General features: G+C 45.2%; 1 protein-coding gene across 5 annotated transcripts in view; it reads left to right on the forward strand.

The window, feature by feature from the left end:
* PPFIBP2 (PPFIA binding protein 2) overlaps nucleotides 1-12816 on the forward strand; it is a 105741-nt gene that overhangs the window by 23212 nt on the left and 69713 nt on the right. For all 5 annotated transcript variants that reach the window (XM_082214181.1, XM_082214184.1, XM_082214178.1 and 2 more), the window contains exons 2-3: nucleotides 1668-1765; nucleotides 9956-10170. In XM_082214181.1, the coding sequence (XP_082070307.1) occupies nucleotides 1702-1765; nucleotides 9956-10170 (279 nt within the window). In that variant the 5' untranslated portion in view covers nucleotides 1668-1701. The remainder of the gene's footprint in view (nucleotides 1-1667; nucleotides 1766-9955; nucleotides 10171-12816) is intronic.

Genomic DNA, 12816 nt, shown 5'->3' on the forward strand with positions numbered 1-12816 from the left:
TCTCGGTCTCCCTCCCCGGCCCAGCTAGTCCCGACGCGGCTTCTTTCTGGCGTGGGGAGGGGGCTTCTTTCTGGCGCGGGGAGGGGGCGGCTCTGGGGCAAGTTTGTCGGCCGGCCTCCGGCGCGGGTGGGGGGGCCGTCGGGGCGGGTGGGCGGTCTTGGCGCGCAGGCACTAGAGCGCAGGTGGCTCCGGCTGGGCGCTTCATTCGCCGCCGATGGCGCGTTTGGCGGGCTGCGCGCGTCCAGACAGCGACCCGAGCCTGGGCGGCGTGGCGCTTGGTGCCAGAGCCTCCGCCCGCAGCGCCCCGTCGGGAGACCCGGCCGGAAGGAGCCTCGAGCCGGCTGTCGGACGCGGTTGAAGCAGCCAGGGCGGCATGGCAGGCGGCGGCGGCTCCTCGGCGACTCCATGCGGCCAGCCCAGCGCGCTGGCCGAGCCCCGCAGGCGAACGCTGCCCGTCGGTGAGGAGCGGCTGCCTGGCACGCCCTCCGCGGCCCTGACGTGCGGGGACCGCGGCGAGTGCTGAGAGCCGCTGCCAGCTCGTCGGTTCCACGAGACATGGGGCTCTGCTACAGCCTGCGCCCGAGGCTCTTTGGCGACTCCGGAGGCAGCGTGCAGCCCCCCCCAGAAGTTGCGCCCGGTGCGGCCGGCCCCCCTGCACCCCCCACGCTACGCCACTGCGTGTTCCTTCTCCTCTTATACCCCTCTTCTGCATTATTGCAGCATCCTTCTCCACACACCCCATGCGTGTTCCTTCTCCTCTTATACCCCTCTTCTGCATTATTAGCAGCATCCTTCTCCACACACCCCACGCGTGCTCCTTGTCCCTTGAGTGCTTTTCCTTCCCTCCCCACCTAAAACGGATCCACATGGATCCTCAGGATTTTTGCACTGGGTCACCCCAAATTCACCATCAGATCACATAGCATGTCCATGGCTACAGCTTGCACCAAAAAAAGCACACACCCACTGCGGCCTGGGGCCGCAGTGGTGCAAAAATGTGGTTACAAAGCATGGATCCACATGGATCCTCAGGATTTTTGCATTGGGCTACCCCAAACTCACCGTCAGATCACATGTCTGTGGCCACAGCACGAACCACAAAAATCATACATCCACTGTTTCGTTTAGATTTTTTTTTTCTTGTTTTCCTCCTCTAAAAACTATGTGCGTGTTATGGTTGGGTGCATGTTATAGAGCGAAAAATACAGTAGTTCACGGTGCATTTGGATTTCTACAGCAGTATCCTTAGAAAAAATTTAAAATTTGCATAAAAGGGAGTTCCCCAGCATTTGTAGGATGAAAATTTGCTGGGATATTTAACATTCTGAGAGCAGGAGGATCTGCAGCTCTGTGATTGGCCCATGTAGATTTGGCTCTGTAGCTCTTCCAGGTGATGATACTAGTTGTCAGTTTTACTAAGGGATATATGGCACTTCTTTTATTCTTATATAGTTTTGTGGAGATGTGGATAACTTGGGATCTTTGTTCCCACTTAAAAATGGAAGGGTGAGAACTACTAATTTCACCTCAGTCAGTGACACAAATAAAATTGCTCCTAAAAATGTGCTGCTCTTTGTCAGCAGTTGGTTAAGCTAATATGTTAGAATTGATGGCAGAGTGATGTTGATGCAATCTGATAAGGTGAACTTTCTCTCCCTCCTTTTTAGACCAAGAAAACAAGGCCTGGAGAAGCTAGAAAACATGGCTTCTGATGCTAGCCATATGCTTGAAGCTGCTCTAGAGCAAATGGATGATATCATTGCAGGTATTGTAATTGATTATTTTTAGTCTGCCCAACAGCAGACATGCCCACAAATCCATTTAATACGTGTGGTAATAATGAAGAGTTCACTTTTCAGGAGAAATTCTGTGTTTCTGTTTGTGCGGGTCTTTCTAAGTCATCCTTTGGAAGTTTGCTCTAGCACGTCTGGCCCTAACTGTTCCCCTATGAAGAAATTCACCACACGCCACTGTTTGCTAGGCATACAAACAGGACGGGGATGAGATTGCAGACTGAAGTTACAGAAGCGCTCGTGACGTATCGCCTCAGAGATAAACATTGTATTCCCATGTGCGGTGCTGAGATCGTTCAGCATCTTTCTCCCATATAAAAGTTTTAAGCACTTTTTTGTTCCCACCCCCAATTCAGTTTTCCACTGTTAGTTGTCCTGCCTGTTCTGGCAAAACTGTTCAGGAGATAGCAAATAGAATGAATGAAAATCAGAGGTGTGAGGCGTTAGTCTGGAAAATTAAGAAACTGGCTGTAATGTTGAATAGGTTTTACCCTGCCTTTTTGAGAGAGCATCTGAACCACCTGATGACCCATAACCCTGCAGTGTGTTACTATGCTAACCAGTTGAATAGGAACGTAAATGAAAGTAGTCTTAAGTTTAACAGGGCAATCTTGTGCAAGTCTGCTCTAAGACAAGTCCTAGTAAGTTCAATGGGACTTACTCCCAGGTAAATGTGTGCACAGGGTGTAGCCTAAATCTCATGAGCACACCTCAATAATGTTGGCTTATGGTTAACAGTTTTGGCAAAAGTAACAGTGAGGCTTATGGTACCATTCCATGATATTGATCCCTTATTTTGGAATGCTGCAACTTCTCAGAACTTGACATCAAATCCCAAGTATAACTTATGTTTGAAATGTTGACCCTAACACAAACTGTGTAAGATCAGCCCACCAGGCAGTGGGAGTTTCCAGACAGCTTTGCATAGCTCCACGTTTCTATGGAGAGAAGGTCCCTGTATCACAATGTTTTGCAGAATTCTGCTTGTGTACAGATGACTTTCTGAAGGTCTTAGGAGAATGCAGGAGGACCAGTCCTGAAACAACAACATGGCTGCCCTTCTAGCAACTTTTCCCTTTCAAAAATGTGAGATCAGTTTATTTTTCTACTCGGATCAAATTCCGAACATTCTTTCAGGTCCCACATGGGCAGGTCAGGTGTTAATTACATTTGAAATGCTTGCATTATAGCACATAGTCCATTCCCTCCCCTTCTTTAATTAGGCCAAACCAAGCCTAGGGAAAGAGCCACTTGCCTTGAAAGAGCGTCAAAATGTCCCTGTGATAGGGGTGAACATCACCGCACCATCCATAGATATGGATGCCTCAAGGGGGAAAAAGGTGACCTGGTAATTTTAATTGATAATATATAACATTGCATTTGAGTTCTGTATGTGATGGACTTGTTCAAGGGCACAATGTAAGTAACTGAAATTGGGCATATTATAGACTGTTTTTCTACTTAAAAGAAGAAGAAGAAGACTTGGAATGAATCCAGAGCAAGTCAAAATAAAAGCTTTCTTGCTTGCAATTGTGCTCAGTGGAAATATGATATTACATCTGGAGCGTATGAGGGTAAGACTGTCAGACCAGATCACCAAGTAGAATTGCATTTGACGTGATAAAATTTGACAGATAAGTCAGTGTCTCCAGGCTCTTCTGCTTTGGTACATCTATAATGATAACTGCTCTGAGAATTAAGGATGCTGGATGGTCAGCCTTAGCTAGCTGTCTCTGCCTTGCAAATGCAGAAGAAATTATAATGAGTGTGCCCAATCCCTTAGCTAACATGTTATGCAAGTGCATTAGCACTGTGAGACCCTGTGCTTGAAACAACCCCATCAAACTGAGTGTGGTAAAATCTCTCTGTGCAAATAAAAACAAACAGAAAACCTTGGAGACTGTCTTTTGTCTGGCTTACATAGATCACCTCACATTGGGAAGCACCACAGAATTATAGCTAATTTAAATATTTAGAGAACTATGTGGATAATCTGTACCCCCCCTACATACACAACATAGATGGCTGCTATAACAGTAAGGGCTTATGCGCAGTTACCTTTTGCCTTGCTTTTTCCAGGCACAGGTCTGATCTTTAAAGCTCCATGCCTGAGAACTCTTTCTTTCGCTCCAGAGCTGAAACAGAACAAACGACAATTTGCAGAAAACCCAAATTGCTGTTTGTTGCGCTTCAGCTTTAAAGAGCGGGTTTTTATGGGGAAAGCTCCAGAGCACTTGGACATGGAACTTTAAAGCATGGGCAGTGGCTGGGAAGTGTGGAGGAAAGATAGGTGCAGATAAGCCCTAAGGTAGCTAGGGACAAAGCCGTTAAACCAGGGATGGAGAACCTCTGGTCCCTAGACATTGTTGGAGCACAGCTCCTATAATCCTTGGCCATTGGCCACAGTGGCTGGGACTGATGAGAGTTGTGGGCCAACAAATCCTGGGGGACCAAAAGTTTTCCAGTCCTACATTAAGAACTTTAAACCACATTCCCCAGATGCTTCTTCCAAGTGTGGCTTAATGTAACAGAAAGAACCGATTTGCCTTGGTAGTTCCATCAGTGTTAATGAAATGGAAAAGTTAACTCCATAAATTTGCTCCCAGCAGTACAAAGACAAAGCTTATCCAACTTATTTTGATTATAATGGAATCTCTGAATTGTATGGCTGTGATACTGCTAGGATCTTCGCTTTTCAAACTTTTCTTATGCCTTTGAATAGAGTGGTACCTTGGGTTAAGTACTTAATTCGTTCCGGAGGTCTGTACTTAAGCTGAAACTATTCTTAACCTGAAGCACCACTTTAGCTAATGGGGCCTCCTGCTGCTGCCGCACCGCCGGAGCACGATTTCTGTTCTCATCCTGGAGCAAAGTTCTTAACCTGAAGCACTATTTCTGGGTTAGCGGAGTCTGTAACCTGAAGCGTATGTAACCTGAAGCGTATGTAACCTGAGGTACCACTGTATGTGATTCCGCACGCCGCCACCCCAACTTCACAAGCAGTGCTTGTGAAGAACTGTAGGATGTAGGCAAGGAAGGTGGAAACAAATAATTGAGAACTGAGTTCTGGCTGAGGCTTATGGGAGTTGTAGTCTAGTAATACCTGCATGGAGCAGGCTTCCAAAGCTGCCTTATATAGCATTGATTGCTGAGTTCCAAGGTGAGATGAGCAGGAATTTGGTGTCCTAGCCCTAAATCCATTTGGCATTGGGGCTGATATCTGCCTCACAGTTATGCTCTGCCCCCTTCACAGATGAAAGGGTGATTACTACATCCATACAGGACTCATTTGGGGATCAGTGCCTTTAAAAGTTTGAATACATACATGCTCTAGCTCTAATTCCTCTTTTAAGATACTACAGGCTGTTAGGAGTTCAAAGAGCCAATTTCAATTTTCCTCAACCATCCTTCAAACTCTTAATTGCCCTGAGCATTTCATAACTACTGGAGTCCAATGATTATGCTCAGTTCTCCAGGGGCTATTTTGTGGCTTGTTAAAGGCAAAGCAGAATCTCTACAAGGTGGCATGAGTCAAAACAGGAGGCCCTCAAGTGCATATTACCTAGAATTATAACTGTAAGAGAAGTAAAACCTTTAAAACAGAACAAGACTTGCTGGAGGGGAGGGAATTATAAAACTAGCAGTAACGTAGGCAAAGGGAACCATTGAAAACAGTGTTTACAAGGCTCTCTTCTGCTTAAGTCTTCTGACCTGTTCTTCAGTCAAGGCTGGTCTACAGAGTATACTGTCCACAGTAGTTAGAGACTGGGCTGTGTTTGGGAAGACTTAGGTTCACATCCCCACTCCGCCATGAAGCTCATTAGGTGATCTTGAGGTGGTCATTACCTCTCAGCCAATCCTATTTCTCAGGGTTTTTGTGAGAATCGATGGGCAGGAAAAATTATACATGCTACCTAAACTTTCTGGATTAAGGGTCTCTTGGTACTGCTTGCCATTAGGGGCGGCCTTGAAATGGCTTCCCTTAAATGGTTTCCCTGGCGTGGAGACTTCCAATGCCAGGGAAGCCTTTTACAGGTCGGGACCATGCTGGTCTTGGGACTCACATAGTCAGGAAGAGCCACGTGATAAAACATGAGGATGCAATTTGAAGCTTGTTGCATGCAGTGAGCGAAAACTGTAGAATGACCATTAAAGGTAAAGGGACCCCTGACCATTAGGTCCAGTCGTGACCGACTCTGGGGTTGCAGCACTCATCTCGCTTTATTGGCTGAGCGAGCCGGCATACAGCTTCCGGGTTATGTGGCCAGCATGGCTAAGCCACTTCTGGCGAACCAGAGCAGCGCACGGAAATGCCGTTTACCTTCCCAGCGGAGCGGTACCTATTTAACTACTTGCACTTTGACGTGCTTTTGAACTGCTAGGTTGGCAGGAGCAGAGACCAAGCAACGGGAGCTCACCTGTTGCGGGGATTCGAACCGCCGAACTTCTGATTGGCAAGCCCTAGGCTCTGTGGTTTAACCCACAGTGTGAGATATTTGCTTATCAGTTTAAACGGCCTCGGCCCAGTATACCTGAAGGAGCGTCTCCACCCCCATCGTTCTGCCCGGACGCTGAGGTCCAGCACCGAGGGCCTTCTGGCAGTTCCCTCATTGCGAGAAGCAAAGCTACAGGGAACCAGGCAGAGGGCCTTTTCGGTAGTGGCGCCCGCCCTGTAGAACACCCTCCCATCAGACGTCAAAGCGATAAACAACTACCTGACATTCAGAAGACATCTTAAGGCAGCCCTGTTCAGGGAAGCTTTTAATGTGTGACATTTTAGTGTATTTTTGGTGTCTGTGGAAGCCGCCCAGAGTGGCTGGGGAAACCTAGCCAGATGGGCGGTGTACAAATAATAAATTATTATTATTAAGCATCTTCCTGTATAAATACCAACTTCCATAACACTTGGAAGTATTTTGTCATTCATTTACCTTTTCAGTTGGCGTAAAGCATTGAACTTTCCCCCTCCTGCAGTCAATTTGTTTTTTATTTCAGAACAGTTGTTTGGTTTTTATTTCAGAACATATATACTTCTTGGTTGCAATGAAATCTCAATGCAGTTGTAACAAACCCAAACAATAAAGCATTGGTAAAAAAGAGACAGAGAGAGAAAACAGAATTAATTAAATATTCAACAAATAATGGAAATTACTGAGAAAATACTATATGGTTACCACTTTGTTAAACCATTACATTAAGCCGTTACATTTCACCCTTCTAACATGCATAGCTTGCTTGCTTTGGATATCTTTCTGGGTGAATACATTCAAGTGTGAAGGTGAGTTAGGAGCCAAATCAGAGGCAGCTGCTCTGTAACCTATGTTGCCATGTTTATGCTCGGTTGACTAAATGGGAAATGGTATGGTTTAAGTCCTTTCCTGCATTTCTACTTCACTTCTCTTTCTGTGTGCTTCATCGTGAATTCCTCTGCAGGCAATGTCATTTCTCCCCTTCTCCCCCTTCCAGGCAGAAAGTGAAAGGGCTAATATGGCAACCGCAAAAAGTTGGGTTAAAAATAACACTGCACAAAAGAATGGCATGTGGCTGGAAGAGAGGGTGTCATGGAGATTGTATTTCCGCCGTCATATGCTGGTGCCTATTCTGCCCACACCCCATAATAAAAGCAACTCTGGAATATCTCTACCCTGTGATACTTGGATATTTTCTAATATTCTTCTTTTGCTTTTTGTCCAACTTTTGCTTAAGTCATAGCTACAATCTGAACAAGTAGCATATTAATTTACAAGCAGATGTGAACAGATCCTGGGCTTCCTTTGAGGTATTCCTATGTAGCAACTCTCATTCTGAATTGACAAACCGCTTTGAAGACTAACCTTGTTGTGCCACATCCTAGTGGACATCAGAGGAAGGGCCTTTTCTGTGGTGCCACCCATACTATATAGATTCACCTTCCTTCTGCCCCTTAGGCAAACATATAAAAGTTATGACGCTGGAAGATGAGCCCCTCAGGTCAGAAGGCATCCAACATGCTACTGAGGAAGAGTAGAGGTCAAGTACAAGTAGATTCAGAGCCGATGAAGCTGCTTGGCCAAAGCCGAAAGGTCGCTCAGTTGCGGCTATGCCTGGAAACGAAAGGAAAGTCCAATGCTGTAAAGAAAAATATTGCATAAGAACCTGGAATGTAAGAATCATGAATCTTGGTAAGTTGGATGTGGTAAAAAATGAGATGGCAAGAATAAATATTGACATCCTGGGCATCAGTGAACTAAAATGGATGGGAATGGGCAAATTCAGTTCAGATGACCATCATATCTACTACTATGGGCAAGAATTCCTTAAAAGAAATGGAGTGGCCCTCATAGTCAACAAAAGAGGGGCAAAAGCTGTACTGGGATGCAATCGAAAAATGATACAATGATATGAATCCAAGGCAGACCTCTTAACATCACAGTAATCCAAGTTTATGCAGCAACTACTGGTGCTGAAGAAACTGAAATTGACCAATTCTATGAAGACTTACAACACCTTATAGAAGTGACACCAAAGAAGGATGTTCTTCTCATTATAGGGGATTGGAATGCTAAAGCAGGGAATCAAGAGATAAAAGGAACAACTGGCAAGTTCAAAACGAAGCAGGGCAAAGGCTAATAGAGTTCTGTCAAGAGAACAAGCTGGCCATCACAAACACACTTTCCCAACAACACAAGAGACGACTCTACACATGGACATCACCGGATGGGCAGCATCGAAATCAGATTGATTATATTCTCTGCAGCCAAAGATGGAGAAGTTCTACACAGTCAGCAAAAACAAGACCTGGAGCTGACTGTGGCTCAGATCATCAGCTTCTTATAGCAAAATTCAAGCCTCAACTGAAAAAAGTAGGAAAAATCACTGGGCCAGTAAGATACAATCTAAATCAAATCCCTTATGAATACACAGTGGAAGTGAGAAACAGGTTTAAGGATTTTTGAGTACAAATGGAGACGATGATTAGGAAAGCTGTATGTGTGGATCTCTGGGTGTAAAAGGAGTTGGTCAAATTCTTGGAGGCCAAGGCTTTCAGTGGCTACTAGTCATGATGGTTATATGCCACCTTTGGGTTCTAAGGCTGCAATGCCTCTGAATACCGGTTGCTTGGGAGCAACAACAGGAGATGGCCCCTGCTTTGGGGCTTCTAAGGGGCATCTGATTTCCCACATTTCATGGAAAGCATTGCTGGACTAGATAAGCCTTTTGCCTGATCAACGCTCTTGTGTTCTTAAACAGTGATGCCTTGTTCCTTAACATAGCTTTTGACCACTTCTATTTATTTCCAAAGAGCTTTTGTGGAGTGTCTCACAAGCACCACCCAATTGAACGGAAGCTTTAGAGAAGCACTGCTTGTTGGAATACAAACACAAAAAGGTCTCAGTTGGACCTGACAAAGTAATTATTCAAATGATTACATGTGTGAAAGTGCTGGAGGAATTGCACTGTTAAAAGTGGGCTAAAGCAAACTTGTTTGACATTTATGATGGCAGTAAAAATACCCTTGCATTTCCCTGCAAAATTGTAAAATAAATAAATAAATACTTGTGGTTTTTAGTAGTGTGTCCCTGAAAAGATGGTGACACCTAATGGTTTGTAGGGGCAATTGCAGGTAGCTAGTTTGGATTTGCTATCTTCAATTTTTTCCATAAGACTGAAATTATCTTTGGCATATCCACCCTGAGATTACTATAATTATTGAGTGATTATGATAGGTAAACAAAAATAAAGAGTAATGTTGAGTTGCAGCGGGGGTGGGGGGCAGGGGGGGCAGATCTAAAAATGGGGGTGCAAAATTACATAAGTTAAGTAAAAAGTTCCTTCAGCAAGTTACTCGCGTTTTGAATAACATTTCTGGAAAACTTTTTGAAACTTAGTAGCTTTGTTTTGGAGTTTGCCCAATTTTGTTCCATTTTCAGGTCATCGTTTGGTTTTGTATGTTTTCAGTGTGCTGTTTTAACAGGTCATAACTGTGCTGGGCAGCATTCAATTATGTCTGTTGGTGAGTGGAATGGATTATAACGCTGTAAGGATTGGTCAGATAGGATAATTTTGGCCTTACTTCCCATCCCCTGTGAATGTTACCATTATTGTATCTTGCATGTAAATAACTTATAAGTAACTGGTTCCTCCTAAATTGCTTTTTCGGGTTTTTTTTTGTTTTCTTTTAGGTACCAAAGCAGCTGCGGAATATACAAATGGCGTCTATGACATGGTGTCACCTGCTCAGTCAGTATATTTCGGCACACTACAGATTCTTCATCTTCTGGAAGACTTGAAGCTGGCATTAGAAATGGTCAAGGATCCACAAGAGAGAGAAGCTTTGCGGAATCAGATCCCAGGGACTACAGCAGCATGCATACACGCCTGGCTGGAAGAAAATCTGGTAAGGAGAAACTCAGTGTGTTTCCATATTATATTGAGAGACTAAAGACTTGTGCACTGAAATAAGCAGCCAGCTAACCAGCAGATAGGAGTTCCTTTGTACAGGTGCTACTGGCCTTTAAGAGAGATCATAGTGCATTGGTTTTCCTAGGTTCAAACCATGATAGCTCTAGTTGAAGAATTCCAGTTTGCAGGGCTTATTTATAAAAAAAAGATTATGCCACTTAATATAATAAGGAACTTTTAGGAGTTTACTTAAAAATACAACAGTCAATAAGATTTCCCAAAAAGTAAAACACAATTTTATATTGCACGTAAAAGTGATTAGTGTACAAAACAGAGGATTAAACATTAAGAGTCCATGGGTGGAATTCAACAGTGAGCTAATGCTAATGTTCTGTCAGCACAATTCTGCTTGCCAAATAGAACAAGCGCCTCTCCCCCTGGAGCACATATGTAAAGTTGAATGTTGCGCTAAGAATCCTAGCAGCAACATTTTACAACAGCTGTGCTGCCAAACCAGGTGCAAGAGTAACCCCACCTATATCCCCATAAAGGTAAAGGTACCCCTGCCCGTACGGGCCAGTCTTGACAGATTCTAGGGTTGTGCGCTCATCTCACTCTAGAGGCCGGGAGCCAGCGCTGTCCGCAGACACTTCCGGGTCACGTGGCCAGCGTGACGAAGCTGCATCTGGCGAGCCAGCGCAGCACACGGAACGCCGTTTACCTTCCCGCTAGTAAGTGGTCCCTATTTATCTACTTGCACCCGGGAGTGCTTTCAAACTGCTAGGTTGGCAGGCGCTGGGACCGAGCGATGGGAGTGCACCCCGCCGCGGGGATTCGAACCGCCGACCTTTCAATCGGCAAGTCCTAGGCGCTGAGGCTTTTACCCACAGCGCCACCCGCGTCCCTATATCCCCATACAGTAGTCTTAATTGTGAGGTTACTGTAGCAAGGCTATCCCTGTCAAGGTGTGGGCATAGGTGTGCACCAGCTGAAGTTGGCAATGGGCACTGTGAACCACTGAAATCACCTGAGCCTTTAGTGTCAGCAATGAATCTAGGAGCACCCCCAAAACTATGCACGTGCTCTTTCAGATAGATTGCAACCCCGTCCAGAGCTGGTATATAAACCGAAGTCCTAGATCAACCATCCGTAAGGTCAGAATTCCATTGCAGCTATTAGCCCCCATCCAGCCCATGACTTCAACCAGGTACCAGTTTAGGACATAGATGGCCTCTGCTTATTTAGATGTTGCAGAGAGATCATCAGCATCCTGGTGGCACCTTGCTCTGAACCTCCTTATCATCATCATCATCCCCAGTGGGCTTTGCATAACATTGAGGACAAAATCATTCCTGCGGACAAACTGCCATGGACCTGACCTATACAGTGGTACCTCAGGTTAAGAACTTAATTCTTTCTGGAGGTCCATTCTTAACCTGAAACTGTTCTTAACCTGAGGTACCACTTTAGCTAATGGGGCGTCCTGCTGCCGCCCCACCGCCGGAGAACGATTTCTGTTCTCCCCCTGAAGCAAAGTTCTTAACCCGAGGTACTGTTTCTGGGTTAGCAGTGTCTGTAACCTGAAGCATCTATAACCTGAAACGTCTGTAACCCGAGGTACCACTGTAATAGTCTCTGGATCAGGCCCCATAAGTAGGAGTGAAACAGTAGGAGTGGTCCATGGAGATAGTCCAGGAGGAAGTCAAAACTTCCTGGCAGGAGTAGACATGGTATCAGCAGATGGGGAGTTATGCACAGTCTCAAAGAACACTCTGCTCACCCACTTTGTGACTTCTGAAGTAGAAGAAGCACCTGATTTTAGGATGATATAAGGAGTGTGACACTTCCACTTGCCCACCGCTGATTTCCCAACAGCTCCTTTTCCTCCCAGCCAGGCTTCCTTCCTGTATCCGAAGGCAGATGAAGGGAGAAGAGTGTTCAAAGGAAGGCTAAGGGGAAATGAGTCATGGGTATGGTGAGATTTCTGCATTTGCCACCTGTCCCTTTTACTGACAGCCCCCCCCCCACTTTCTGTGTGATTGTGCTAGAGGCGGGTCTGACTTTAACAGACAGATCTGCTTTGAGCATAGCGTAGCTCAAAGACTTTCAGAAATTGTTGCCACTCAGAGTAGGCAACATAGGATTGGATGGACTGATAAAACATAAGGTAGCACTGCGACATTGACCAATGGCAGGTTTGCAAAATATGTGTATGGAGTCAGCCAATTCTGAACATGATGGTTGATAGTGACATAGCACCAACAACAAACTGTGCAAAAGCAGTTTTGTGAATTTGGCCTCCGACCTAGTTTGGGAAAGAGTTCCTAGAATGCCAAGGAGACTTTGTCTTGCAGGTTAATGTGTCCTGTCGCTTTGGAACAAGTTAATGTGTACTAGGACTATGGAACACTTTCAGGTTGTTTGTTAGCAAAGTGACCTGGCTTCAGATTGCATGCCTCCAAGGTATTGTATCACAATTAGCAACATAGCACTGGAAACTGGAGACTGATGCAGATTTCTAAACATTTCACTTTGAATGGGCTGTCTGTCTCATCAAGTTGGCTCTTACCGTTCAGGATTTTGCCGTCTAAAATAGGACAGTTTGTCTAAAGAAGCTAGATGGCTATACATGGAAGGTCCA

Source organism: Podarcis vaucheri, assembly GCF_965113315.1.
Source record: "Podarcis vaucheri genome assembly, chromosome: 1".
In the NCBI taxonomy this organism is placed as follows: Eukaryota; Metazoa; Chordata; class Lepidosauria; order Squamata; family Lacertidae; genus Podarcis; species Podarcis vaucheri.